The sequence below is a fragment of the Lucilia cuprina genome, chromosome 2 (genome assembly GCF_022045245.1).
Source record: "Lucilia cuprina isolate Lc7/37 chromosome 2, ASM2204524v1, whole genome shotgun sequence".
Lineage (NCBI taxonomy): Eukaryota > Metazoa > Arthropoda > Insecta > Diptera > Calliphoridae > Lucilia > Lucilia cuprina.
Genome location: NC_060950.1, coordinates 68,368,560 through 68,381,237, shown reverse-complemented (window position 1 = coordinate 68,381,237; position 12,678 = coordinate 68,368,560). Strand labels below are relative to the sequence as shown.

General features: G+C 27.2%; 1 protein-coding gene across 2 annotated transcripts; it reads left to right on the top strand.

Moving 5' to 3' along the window:
- Positions 1 to 3,092: 3,092 nt before the first annotated feature.
- Positions 3,093 to 11,393, top strand: LOC111682722 (ectonucleoside triphosphate diphosphohydrolase 5). Of its 2 annotated transcripts, none has more exons than XM_046956461.1 (5): positions 3,093 to 3,491; positions 9,178 to 9,322; positions 9,392 to 9,535; positions 10,211 to 11,196; positions 11,274 to 11,393. In XM_046956461.1, the coding sequence occupies exons 1-5, from the start codon at positions 3,462 to 3,464 to the stop codon at positions 11,361 to 11,363; spliced, it is 1,395 nt and encodes a 464-aa protein (XP_046812417.1). In that variant the 5' UTR covers positions 3,093 to 3,461; the 3' UTR covers positions 11,364 to 11,393. The 2 variants fall into 2 exon arrangements, with proteins under 2 accessions (XP_046812417.1, XP_046812418.1); XM_046956462.1 differs by lacking the exon at positions 3,093 to 3,491 and adding an exon at positions 8,794 to 9,073.
- The last annotated feature ends 1,285 nt before the right edge of the window (positions 11,394 to 12,678 follow it).

The following is a 12,678-nucleotide window of genomic DNA, read 5'->3' as shown; positions in this document are numbered from 1 at the left end:
ACCAGTTTATCACACAGTGATGCCGAATGTTTAAGATAAAAAACGGCAAACAAAACTCTCAAACAAATTCCCCCTATAAAACACAAACAATAACAATTTCAAAAAATTTTGAACATAAACAATGAGTTCATATCAAAGTATAATATGTATTCAAAAAAGTTATATTTCCGTGACCCGTTACTCCGTTCTATATAATCTCATTCATATCTACGTAATTTTTGCTATTCCCAAAAGAAATTTAAACGCCAGCAGCACCACCGCCGCTAGTATCTATCTCCTAGAATGTTATTTTTTTATGTGCTAAGTGGCGCGCGTAGTAACTTGAATCGACGACATCTTGCTCTCTAGCGAAATAAAGTAAAAAAAAATCAATTTCCTACGAATGCATAAAGAAAAAAAGTGGCGTGACTTTTTTGTTATCATTTCTACAAACTAACAAACATACGGGTTGTACATACGATTAACTGAAAACAACAACAACAACAATAAATGAAAGTCTTCATTTAGAAATCAGAGTAAGGCTGGCTAATGGAAGTGAATGAAATCTGGTACTCGTATAAATACAAATAAACCTACTAAACGTAATCAACTGGACGATACAATACACTTAATTGTGTGCATGTGGTTTTAATTGTTAGACTGTCACTCAGTATTTGTTGCTGTAGTAAATAATTGTATATTATTGTTTAAAGTCCATTTATTTATTGGTCCATGCACTTAAAATTTTATAGTATATATTTTTAATAAATACAATAATATATTGCAATAAGCGTAAATAATTGTATTTCTTATTTATTTTAAATTGTGTTAGTAAAACAAATCTTTGTTTATTTTTTTTGGTTTAGGATTTTATTTTCAAATTAAAATTTATATAACGGTTAATATGAACCAATTTTAATTTGAAATAATAATCGCCCAAAGTTTAGCTTATAGGCAACACTATGCTTAATTTGACATGGTTGTATTTTTTTACTACTGCTGCACAGTGGGAGTGTTAGTGTTTTATAGTTGAAACGAAAAGTCGAATTTACGACTGCATTTAGTTAAAAGTCGACATTTTGACATTTGCATTTAATGAATAGTAGATTTTTCAAATCAAAATACATGTAACGGTTAATGTGAACCAATTTTAATTTGAAATAATAATCGCCCAAAGTTTAGCTTATGGGCAACATTATGCTTAATTTGACATGGTTGTATTTTTTTATTACTGCTGCACAATGGGAGTATTCTATAGTTGAAACGAAAAGTCGAATTTTCGACTTTTTGCATTTAGTTAAAAGTCGACTTTTTGACATTTTGCATTTAATGAATAGTAGATTTTTCAAATCAAAATACATGTAACGGTTAGTGTGAACCAATTTTAATTTGAAATAATAATCGCCCAAATAAATGCTGCACAATAGTTAGTGTTTAGTGTTTTATAGTTGAAACAAAAAGTAGAATTTTCGAATTTTTGCATTTAGTTAAAAGTCGACTTTTTGACATTTTGCATTTAATGAAACGTAGATTTTTCGGCTTTTTGACTTTTTTTTCATTTAACTAAAAGTCGAGTTTTCGACTTTTTGTATTTTATAAATAGCTTACTTTTCATCTTTTTCCGATGTTTTTCGAATTTTCGACCTTTTTCGACGATTTTCGACTTTTTCCGACGTTTTTCGAATTTTCGACTTTTTACGACTTTTACCGAATTTTTGACTATTTTTTACTTCATTCGACTTTTTCCGACTTTCTGACTAGTTTTGACTTAATTTGATTTTTTAGTTTTTTCAATTTTTTCGAACTTTTCTACTTTTTCCGACATTTTTCGACTTTTTCCAACTTTTCGACTATTTTCTACTATATCCGACGTTTTTCGAACTTTTTTTTGAACTTTTTCCGACTTTTCAACTTTTTACAACAACAAATCAGTCGACGAAAATATGAATATAAAAATGTTATAATAATTTTTTCTCCAATAAAATGTGTTTCTAACAGTAAAATATTTATACTAACATTTGTCTAGAGAAAAACCTTTTTTCTAGTATCTTTTATATCTAATTGGATTTAAAATCTGTAAAGTACATGTCAAATCATTATATCTGGCAACACCATTTAAAACTCAACCCTGTTTACCGTATTTGTTTTGTTTACATTCCAATTGTTTCAGTTTGTTTTTTTTTTTTGCAATATTTGACAATCGCAAAATCTCTCTTATTAACCATACTCTTTGTTACAGGGTTTTCGTTTTACATTTTTAAAGTATTTAAAATTGTTTAATATTTGTACAAAATAATTAATAAAACACTCAGCATTAACATACTATATTCTTTTATTTAATTAATAATTATATATTCATTTAAATAACAACAAAGTTGAATGCTCTTTTATTAATATAAAATAGATAACCTTTTGCATTTCTCTTACCTATTCTAGCTCTTTGCATGTATTAACCCAGTGTACACTTAATAAGGTAGCCTCGTCCGCACAGCTGATCATCAGCTTTTACAATCATATCTGTCAAAATTCCTGTTTGTTTACATAGAAAAAAAATCGCAAAAGGTGTAAAAATTTTAAAAAGTGAAGAAAATTATGGTTTTAAAGGAGTTTTCTAGGTCAATCGTGATTAAATGTCTTTGTTATCCTTCTCTCTTGATAAAAAAAGAAAATCTTTAGCTCCGGCATACGTTCCAAATCAGTTTCAACTATTTTTAACACGACCAATCACTTTTCACAAAAAACACGTTTAATTCGGAAAATTGGTCTTCCCAATAGATATAGTTATGATTTTCAGACATTCAACGTTTAATTTATATAATATATTAATATTAATAGTTAAAAATTTAAATAATTGCTAAAAACTCATATTTTTATTGTGTTTATTTGTTGCTTTTTCATTCTACACACACAGTTTTTTTTGACAGATGGGATTATTCTACAATAACAAATCGCCTGTTGTTTTTGTATTGTTGTATTTGTTGTAGCGACGAGGCTACCTTATTAAGTGTACACTGTATTAACCCCTTTTTAGCTACCAAAATGTTCATTATATTCTACATATACGAAAGAAATGAAATGTTAAATTTCATTTCTACTTGTTGTTTAGTTTCCCTGTAGTTTTCCCTCGTTGAGGTTGATGTTTTGGTCAGGTTTTTTGTTCAATAAAATTCTATTTAATTCTAGCGGCTTTGTAAAGTGTGTGATGAGAAATTACTAAATAGAATACAAATGTTCAAACGCTGACGTAGTATATTTTTTTTGTTCATTATTTTAATTTTTAATAAAAAGCCGGTTTTTTTTTGTGTATTTAGTAAAAAACTTTAAGAAAATAAATTGTAAATGAAACTCGCATGTTTAATATATAAAAACGTAATTTGTGTTTGCATTAAAAGTTCAAAATATTTTTGCTGAGTAATAGTCATTAAATTGTAAATCTAAAGATATATTAACGAAATTTAAATAATTTTAATAAAAAAAAAAACATGACGAAGACAGATGTACGCAAACGTAAGGTGAGTAGAACAAAATAAAAATGGGTTTAAAATGTGTAAAATTTATATTAAATGATTTAATTTGCTTTTGCATATTTTTAATCATAATGATCATTATAATTATTATCAAGTTACAACAGGTCATAAAACGAAAAAAAACTAGGGAAAAAGAAATTTTATTTGTAAGGCTAGTTCGAAGTTTTAATACCCTACTAAGTAACAAACAAATAAATACTGTATGTTATGTAGTTATTTTAATAGCAAAGATTACATACACTTAATCTATACTTGCTTTATAAATTTATCTAACAGAAACATCAACAAAGTTCACTAGTTAAACTCAAGCCAGAGTGAGAAAAACTGTAAGCAAAACAAAAGACAAAAATAATGATGTCAACTGTTTAATAGTAAAAAAATCGCTGAAATGAATTTTATAAGGAAAAGTGGTCTAGACAAATACGTTTTTGACAAAAATAGGTTTAACAGTAAACTAACTTAGAAATGGTTAGAAATGGGTGTGTCCCTTTGTATTTGACTTCAAATCCTGGGCTTTTGAAGTCATTCTAAAGAATTAATTTGTATGTTCTTTTTTTTGGAAGAAAAATTGTAGTATAATGAATAAAATTAGGTGAATGAATGTATTTTTGTATAAATTATATTTATTCCGAATTTTATCGTTTGGTAATGTTTTTAACACTTTCACGCACAAAACTAAACCGCTGGATTTTTTATGTATATGCTTCACCACACACTTTATTTTGACGTACATATTGATCATTTTTGATGAAAAATGGAAAAAGTGTTTACGAAGGATATCGCAGGATATTATCCTTTTTAGCATGTAATTACATCAAATTCTAAAAAATAACTTATTTTTCTTTGGAAATAACCATTTACTGTAGATGTGTACTCAAAATTACGCTCAAAATCAAAAAAAATACTGAACCATTACTTTAAGGACAAATATACCTTTCGCAGTATTGTATTTTTTAAAAATTAAATAATACTGTTCTTGTTGATATTAATTTTAAAAAAATCTAAATATGTAAATACCAAATTTGTCTTAAAAATATGAAATACAAAGAAAACAAAATATTTTGTTTTGAAAAAATTTAAAAAATATGCAATAAAAATGTTGGAAATATGCAAATATATGCAATTTCAAAATAAAATATGCAATTTATGCATTTATATAACAAAATATGCAACAACAAACCGATACCATTTTGTAGCAAATTCTTTGATTCGAAAAGAAAACTAGTTAAAAGTTATTTTAAGTTACGGACTACAAACATGCATTTGCATACAAACCTTGTCCTGATCATCAGATTTGAAAAATATATTTATTTTCGCTTATTTAGAAATTATTAAAAATCACTATCAAAAAAGTTAAATTCTGTAATTTGTATGCTGTTTTTTTTTGGAAGTAAAATTGTAGTATTATAGGGAGGAACTTATATAAGTTAAAAAATTTATTACTTAATAGAAATAAAGAAAATTTATTAGAAAATCCCAATAATAAAAATGTTTAAACCATATAAATATCATCAGATTTGAAAAATATAATTATTATCGCTTACTTAGAAGTTATTGAAAATCACTTCCATAGAAGTTAATGCTACTTTTAAAATGATGAGAAGTGTAATTTCTTTGGAAGTACTTCGTTGCAGTTTAGATTATTTTTAAAACAAATAGCACCTAAGGCCATTATTGTCTAATTATAACGTAAATATTTTAAACTAAAAATATTTAATATCAATAGCAATTATAATGAATAAACAATTTTAGTAAATTCTATTTCATCATGTTAGAAATATTGATTATATTTTGTTTAACACTAGTGAAATACAAAAAAAAAAATAATAACTAGTTTTAAAACTATTAAATTTATAAGTATCTATAAAATGTTTAAAGAATAATTTTTATTTCGAACAGATAAAATATTAAAATTTTAATGATACTAATTTACTTCTAATGCAATTTAAATAGATTAAAATGTTTTTTGTTAAAAAACATTATAATTGACAGTTTGATAAATTTTTTGAAAATCTTTCAAAACAAAAATTCAATAAATTTCTATTAAATACTATATAGGGAAATAAAAATAACCCAAAAATTTCCACCTGATTGCACATGTTTATAAAATAAAATTAAATAAATTAATTTAGCTAAAATAGTTTTAAATGCAATATCTTTTAATAAAACTGACCTAACTCATTTTTTTTGGTTAATAGACAATAGAATAATAGAAAAAAATTAACAAACTTTTTAATAAACTTATATTAACAAATTTTCGCCAACAGCGTCTTAACACAAAAATAATGTCTCCCAGTCACTTTGCTCTTTAAGGGGATGCAATAATAAATTACTTGAGTATAATAAAAAAAGTAAAATTAAATTAAGATCATGCTTATTCACGAGGTATTTGTGAATACGTTTAATAAAATAAAATTTTTGCAATTTGTTTTAATTTGCCAATTTATTTTTTTAATTTTCTTTAAAATGATATCAGCATTTATCTCTATTTAAATAGTTTTTTTTATTGATTTTAGTTTATATTGAAAAAATACATGTGTTTTTTTTATTTGTTTATTTTAAAAACTATTTTGTTTTTTTTTTTTTTGTTTTCAATAAATATATAAAATGAGCTAAATTGTAAATTAGCCAAATAGTTGAAAACTTTTCATTGAAAATAAACTTACAAAAAGTAAAAAATTTGGGTTTTCTTTAACAGAATTGAAAAAAACTTTATTCTGCTATTGAAAACAAATAAATTTTGAAAACATTTTCAAATAATGCAAAATTGTCTAGTGAATGTTGAATATTTTTCTATTTAAGATTACTTTTCATGATAAGAATTTCAAAATAGTTTAGCCGCTTAATAACACCATTATAAAAGTCACATAAAGTAGCAAAAAAAATATATATAATTTTATCTTTAAAGCAGATTAATCTTCATATATAATATTTTAAATGAATAAATAATAGCTTTAATATATATATATATATATATATATATATATGAATAAGAAAATAAACACATCTTGATTATTTAACAAAAATGTAAATTTTAAAACAATTCACACAATTCTACACAATTTGATAGCAAACAATGAGTGAGCATTTTTTTTAGTTGTACTAAGTAAATAATAAAAAAAATAACCCAATTATTTAGTTTAAAATTGATTAAAGTAATATTAGAATCATCAACACTTTTATTATTACTTTTGTAGCACATGCTAAAAATCGGCACGTAAATTTTTATCAAATTTTTTTGTAAAACAATATTGAAATTTTCATACACATATACAGTAGGTTTCATCATTTTTTTTTTACTTGATAATTCTTATCAAATAATTTTATATTTTTATCTACATCACTGTTAGGAATTAATTTTTATATGGAAGGGTTATGATGATATAACAAAAAAAAAAAAAAAAATAAAAATAAAAAAAAATTATTGGCACTGATCTAAACAATCAATGGTTTAAGGGATATTCCCAGATTAAACAAGTAATATTTCTATATTCGGCTGTGCCGTATCTTATATAGCCTTCACAGTTTTTATTTCTTTTGTATCTCTGCACACATGTCACACATAACATACACACAAACAAATATAAACTATAGCAGAAAGAAATATTAACCGTTGTACTGTAATACCACCGTCAAACTGTATTACCACCCTCAAACAAATATCAGCTGTACTACCAACATATTACTGCTTTATCTCCTTGTTCTTGTTATACCCACTTACCTTCGTGAGAACAGAACACCATCCAAACATACAAAAAAATACACAGCTGAATAAAACCAAATACATATCCATACGTACATGTACATCTTTATCCAATTCACAGTGTTTTTGTTGCTTTTTTAACAAAGCATGAAAATAATGTGGCTTTTTTGATGAAATTTTGAGAGGGTGTCTCGGATTTTTGCTCATATCTCCGTTATTTATAGACCGATTTTGCTGATTTTAAATAGCGATCTTCTCGAAAGCATGTCTAACTGAATTATTGAAGATTCGGATCTCGCCGATATCTGGGGACCTCTAAAAACTGATTTCAACAGACAGACAGACGGACATGTCTTAATCGACTCCGCTATCTATAAGGATCCAGAATATATATACTTTATATATATACTTTATATATATATACCCTTCTCACGAAAGTGAAGGGTATAAAAATAGCATTTGGCAAATAGGAACTCATCTTCATATTTAACATCAGAGATTTCTCTATGTGTATCTCAATAAAAAAACTTCAAAATTAAAAAAATGACGTACGTAAGTGTGAATGAAGAAAATCCAGAGAGCTCTTATGGTGGCTCTTCGCGTATGTCTGCTATAGACAGTAATCAGGACCGGATACTAGAATATTAATAATTTAATATCTATTTATACCCTACACCACCTTTGTGGGGAGGGTATATTGGGTTTGTGCTGATGTTTGTAACATACAAAAATATTCGTCCTATACCCACCTTAAAGTATACCAATCGGCTTAGAATCATTTTCTGAATCGATTAAGCTATGTCCGTCCGTCCGTATGGCTGGCTGGCTTTGGCCTATTGAAAATGGTTAAAATCGGTCCATTATTTCGACTAGCCCCCATACAACCGTACCCCCCAAATAGGGCCTTTTGGCTTATAATTAACTTAAATGATATATTATGTTAACAAAAGTCAACAAAACTTAGTTTTATAGAACTTTAAATGAGACTACCGATTTTTGTAATGATCGGGCTTCATTTGACCCTATCCCCCTATCCCCTTCAGAAAATGACTTAAAGGTCAAAATTCACTTACAAACACTAATAACACTTTTAAATTCTACATAAATAATATTGAAAAAGACTTAACTCCCCCTACCAACATTTTTAAAGATAGGGCCATATTTTGCCCTACTCCCCTTTGGGCCCTCTTAAAAAAATCTCTTTTTTTGCAAAAAAAAGTAAAAATATTCCGAAATAAAGTATAAAACAAACCAAATGCTTTTTTTTAAATAATCCCCATTTTTAACATATATACCGACTGGTGTAGGGTATCATATGATCGGCTACGCCCGACTATACATTCATACTTGTTTTTATTTTATAATCTTTGAACAAGCGTTTTTTTAACATTTTTTGTATTACTACAGTCTGGCATCTCTAATTTACATAACGTTTTACCTAACTTTGTTTAACACAGCTTCTCTTCATCTTAAAATTACATTCTGTTCTCTTTTTCTATTTCCTCTTAACAAGAGAAACACATTGGTAAATGAAACAAAAATGCCATATCTAAAAAAAGTTTAAACTACAACAAAAAAACAGAAAAAAATTTAACTTTGACATAATACGTTCACACTTTCAGCCTGCTGCTGCCAACAGCAAAGTTCGATAATAAAAACAAAACAAATACAAGAACACAGCAGAAACTCGAAGAAGAAAAAAAAAGCACTTTAACTAATTAAACGAAAAAGTTAAGAACAATTTCAGAAAATAAAATGTTTTTATCACAATATTAAATATTTAACATTTCGACAACGTCTCGAGTGCAGTGTTTATTTTATAATTGAATAACTAGGTTTAAATATGAAATTTGACTACGTTCTGGTGGGTGTTGTAGACAAGAAACATTTTGCCACACAAACACTTCAATATTTTCGATAAAAAATATTTGTTTTTTGTTTATACTATCTTTTTTTTACAATTTTTAGTTAAGCACTAGTGATGATAAATCGAATGTTACTACAAATACTAGACGCAAACCATCCACTTCCGGTGGCGGCGGATTGCCCAAGGGACTGAAAATATCATTTTTATGCTTGATTATATCGGTAGTTTTGTTATTAGTCGGTTTTGGTAAGTGTGAGAATTTTTTTTAATTATATACATATATTTTTAATAATATAGTTTGTATTTTATCTGCAGGTTTATATATTGACACTACTAGTCCATTTTTAGTGCAACTAGCGTCCAAATTGGGTTATAATAAAAATCAATATGCTGTGATTATAGATGCTGGCTCAACGGGAAGTCGTGTTTTGGCTTATAAATTTGATCGTAGTTTTATAGGTAAGTGCAAAGTGGGGAACAAGTTGACAATAGATTTCTATAGTCTAGTTGGTGCAGAAGTCTATAATGTACTCCAGAGTATAGTGTGTAGTATGTTCTAAAGACTAGTCCAGTCTATAGATAAGCCTATAGTCTAGTTTAAATTCTAGTCTTGTCATTAGCCTACATTATACTCTTGACTATAGCCTAGTCTATAGTCTAGTTTATAGTCTAGTCTATAGTCTAGTCTATAGTCTTGTCTATAGTCTAGTCTATAGTCTAGTCTATAGTCTAGTCTATAGTCTAGTCTATAGTCTAGTCTATAGTCTAGTCTATAGTCTAGTCTATAGTCTAGTCTATAGTCTAGTCTATAGTCTAGTCTATAGTCTAGTCTATAGTCTAGTCTATAGTCTAGTCTATAGTCTAGTCTATAGTCTAGTCTATAGTCTAATTTATAGTCTAGTTTATAGTCTAGTCAATAGTCTAGTGTAGACAGTAGACTATATTGTAGTCTATAGTGAAGTCTATTATCTAGTCTATTGTGTAGTTTATAGTCTATCTTATTGTCTAATCTAGCCTATCGTCCAGTCTATAGTCTAGACCATAACCTAGTTTAAAGTCTATTCTATAGTCTAATTCTTAACACAAACTTTTTCTAAAACAGTTTTAATTTGATGAATATTTTTTTCCTTTTAGACAATAAATTGGTGCTGTCCGATGAACTTTTCAAAGAACGCAAACCTGGTCTCTCCTCCTTTGCTGATGCCCCCGAAAAGGGTGCTCATTCCATAAAACTATTGCTAGACGAAGCCCGCGCCTTTATACCCAAAGACAAATGGTCTTCCACTCCATTGGTGTTGAAAGCAACAGCTGGTTTGCGTTTGCTGCCACACAGCAAAGCTGAGAATATTTTAAATGCCGTAAGAAATCTCTTTACAAAGTCCGAATTTAGTGTAGAAATGGATGCAGTGGAAATTATGGATGGCACTGATGAGGGTATTTTCTCCTGGTTCACAGTAAATTTCCTTTTAGGACGTCTATCGAAAACCAATCAGGCAGCAGCCTTAGATTTGGGTGGTGGCAGTACACAGGTGACCTTTTCACCTACCGATCCCGAACAGGTGCCGGTATATGACAAATATATGCATGAGGTCAATACTTTAAATAAGAAAATCAATGTATTTACCCACTCCTATTTGGGATTGGGTTTAATGGCGGCTAGACATGCTGTTTTCACCAAAGGTTATAGCAACGAAGAAACCAATTTAGAATCGGTTTGTGTTAATCCCATTATAGCGAACAGAACCTGGACTTATAGTAATGTGGCTTATAAAATTTCGGGCAAGGATCATGCCAAGTCTACACAAGAAAATCCCATAGTAGATTTTGATAGCTGTTTGGATTTGATTAAGAGTAAAGTAATGCCTTTGGTTAAACCAAAACCATTCACCTTGAAACAGCATACCATAGCAGCATTTAGTTATTATTTTGAAAGAGCCACAGAATCGGGTCTTATCGATCCATTTGCAGGAGGCGAAATCACAGTGGAAGCTTTTCGTAAAAAAGCTCAAGAGGTGTGTGCTATACCCAATGATGAACAACCTTTTATGTGCTTTGATCTCACCTATATATCGGTGCTTTTACATGAAGGTTTCGGTTTGGGCGAGGGCAAAAAGATTAAGGTAGGTTTTATTAATTGAAATTTTGTTGTAATTTACATTAAATGTTTTTTTTTTTTTTTTGTTATTTTCTTTTGCAGTTGTACAAAAAAATCGATGGCCATGAAATCTCTTGGGCTTTAGGCTGTGCCTATAATGTTTTAACTAGTGATGATAAATATAATTCTTAATTTAGTTTAGAATTTGTTACTATTTTTTTTTCCAAACACTTTTTTCTTTACTTTTTTTGTAATTTTTTTTTTGCAAACAATTTTTGTTTTTCTTATAGTGCCTTAGGATTTTAGCTAAATTTTTTTCTTCCCTTTTATTTACACTTTTTCTTATTTTCTTGTTAAATGTAGGGGCCAGTGTAGTATTTTTTGTTTATATTAAATTAATTAAAATGTTTGCTAATTGGAAAAAAAATACAAACTATGTTGTATATAGTTTAATTTATTTAAATTTTAAGTTGTTTACCTTCTTTCTTATGTTGTTAGTAGTCAAGAATTTAATAAAAAATAATAATTTTTATTTGTGCAAAAAGACAAGTTTAAAAACACCTTAGATTAATTTTAAAAATTTATTAATAAAAATAAATAAAAACAAACATAAATTGCATTTTGTTATTAACTTTTAGAAATTTTGTTTAAAGCTTTTAAGTCCTTTTAAGGGAAATTTTTGTTTCTGTATAGAAATTCCTAATTTTGGGTTAGTTTGGTTAAAAATGAAGAAAAAAAAACGAATTAAAACATAGTTTGTAAAATTTCCCCTTGTTCGAAAAATTTCCCTTTAAGGGAAATTTTTGTTTTTGCATAGAAATTCCTAAATTTGGATTAGTTTTGTTTAAAATAAAATAAATAAACGAAATAAAACTGATTTTGTAAAATTTCCTTTGTTTGAAAAATTTCCCTCTAAGGGAAATTTTTGTTTTTGCATAGAAATTCATAATTTTTGGTTAATTTTGTTTAAAATAGAGTAAATAAAGGAAATAAAACAAATTTTGTAAAATATCCCCTAGTTCGAAAAATTTCCCTTTAAGGGAAATTTTTGTTTTTGCATAGAAATACATATCTTTATGTTAATTTTGTTTAAAATGAAATAAATAAACGAAATATAATTGATTTTGTAAAATTTCCCCTTGTTCGATAAATTTCCCTTTAAGGGAAATTATTGTTTTTGTATAGAAATTCAAAATTTTGGGTAAACTTTGTTTAAAATGGAATAAATAAACGAAATATAACTGATTTTGTAAAATTTCCTCTTGTTCGAAAAATTTCCCTTTAAGGGAAATTTTTGTTTTTGTATAGAAATTCAGAATTTTGGGTTAATTTTGTTTAAAATGAAGTGAAAAAACGAAATATAACTGATTTTGTAAAATTTCCCCTTGTTCGAAAAATTTCCCTTTAAGGGAAATTTTTGTTCTTGTATAAAATTTCATATTTTTGGGTTAATTTTGTTTAAAATGGAATGAATAAACGAAATATAACTGATTTTGTAAAATATTCC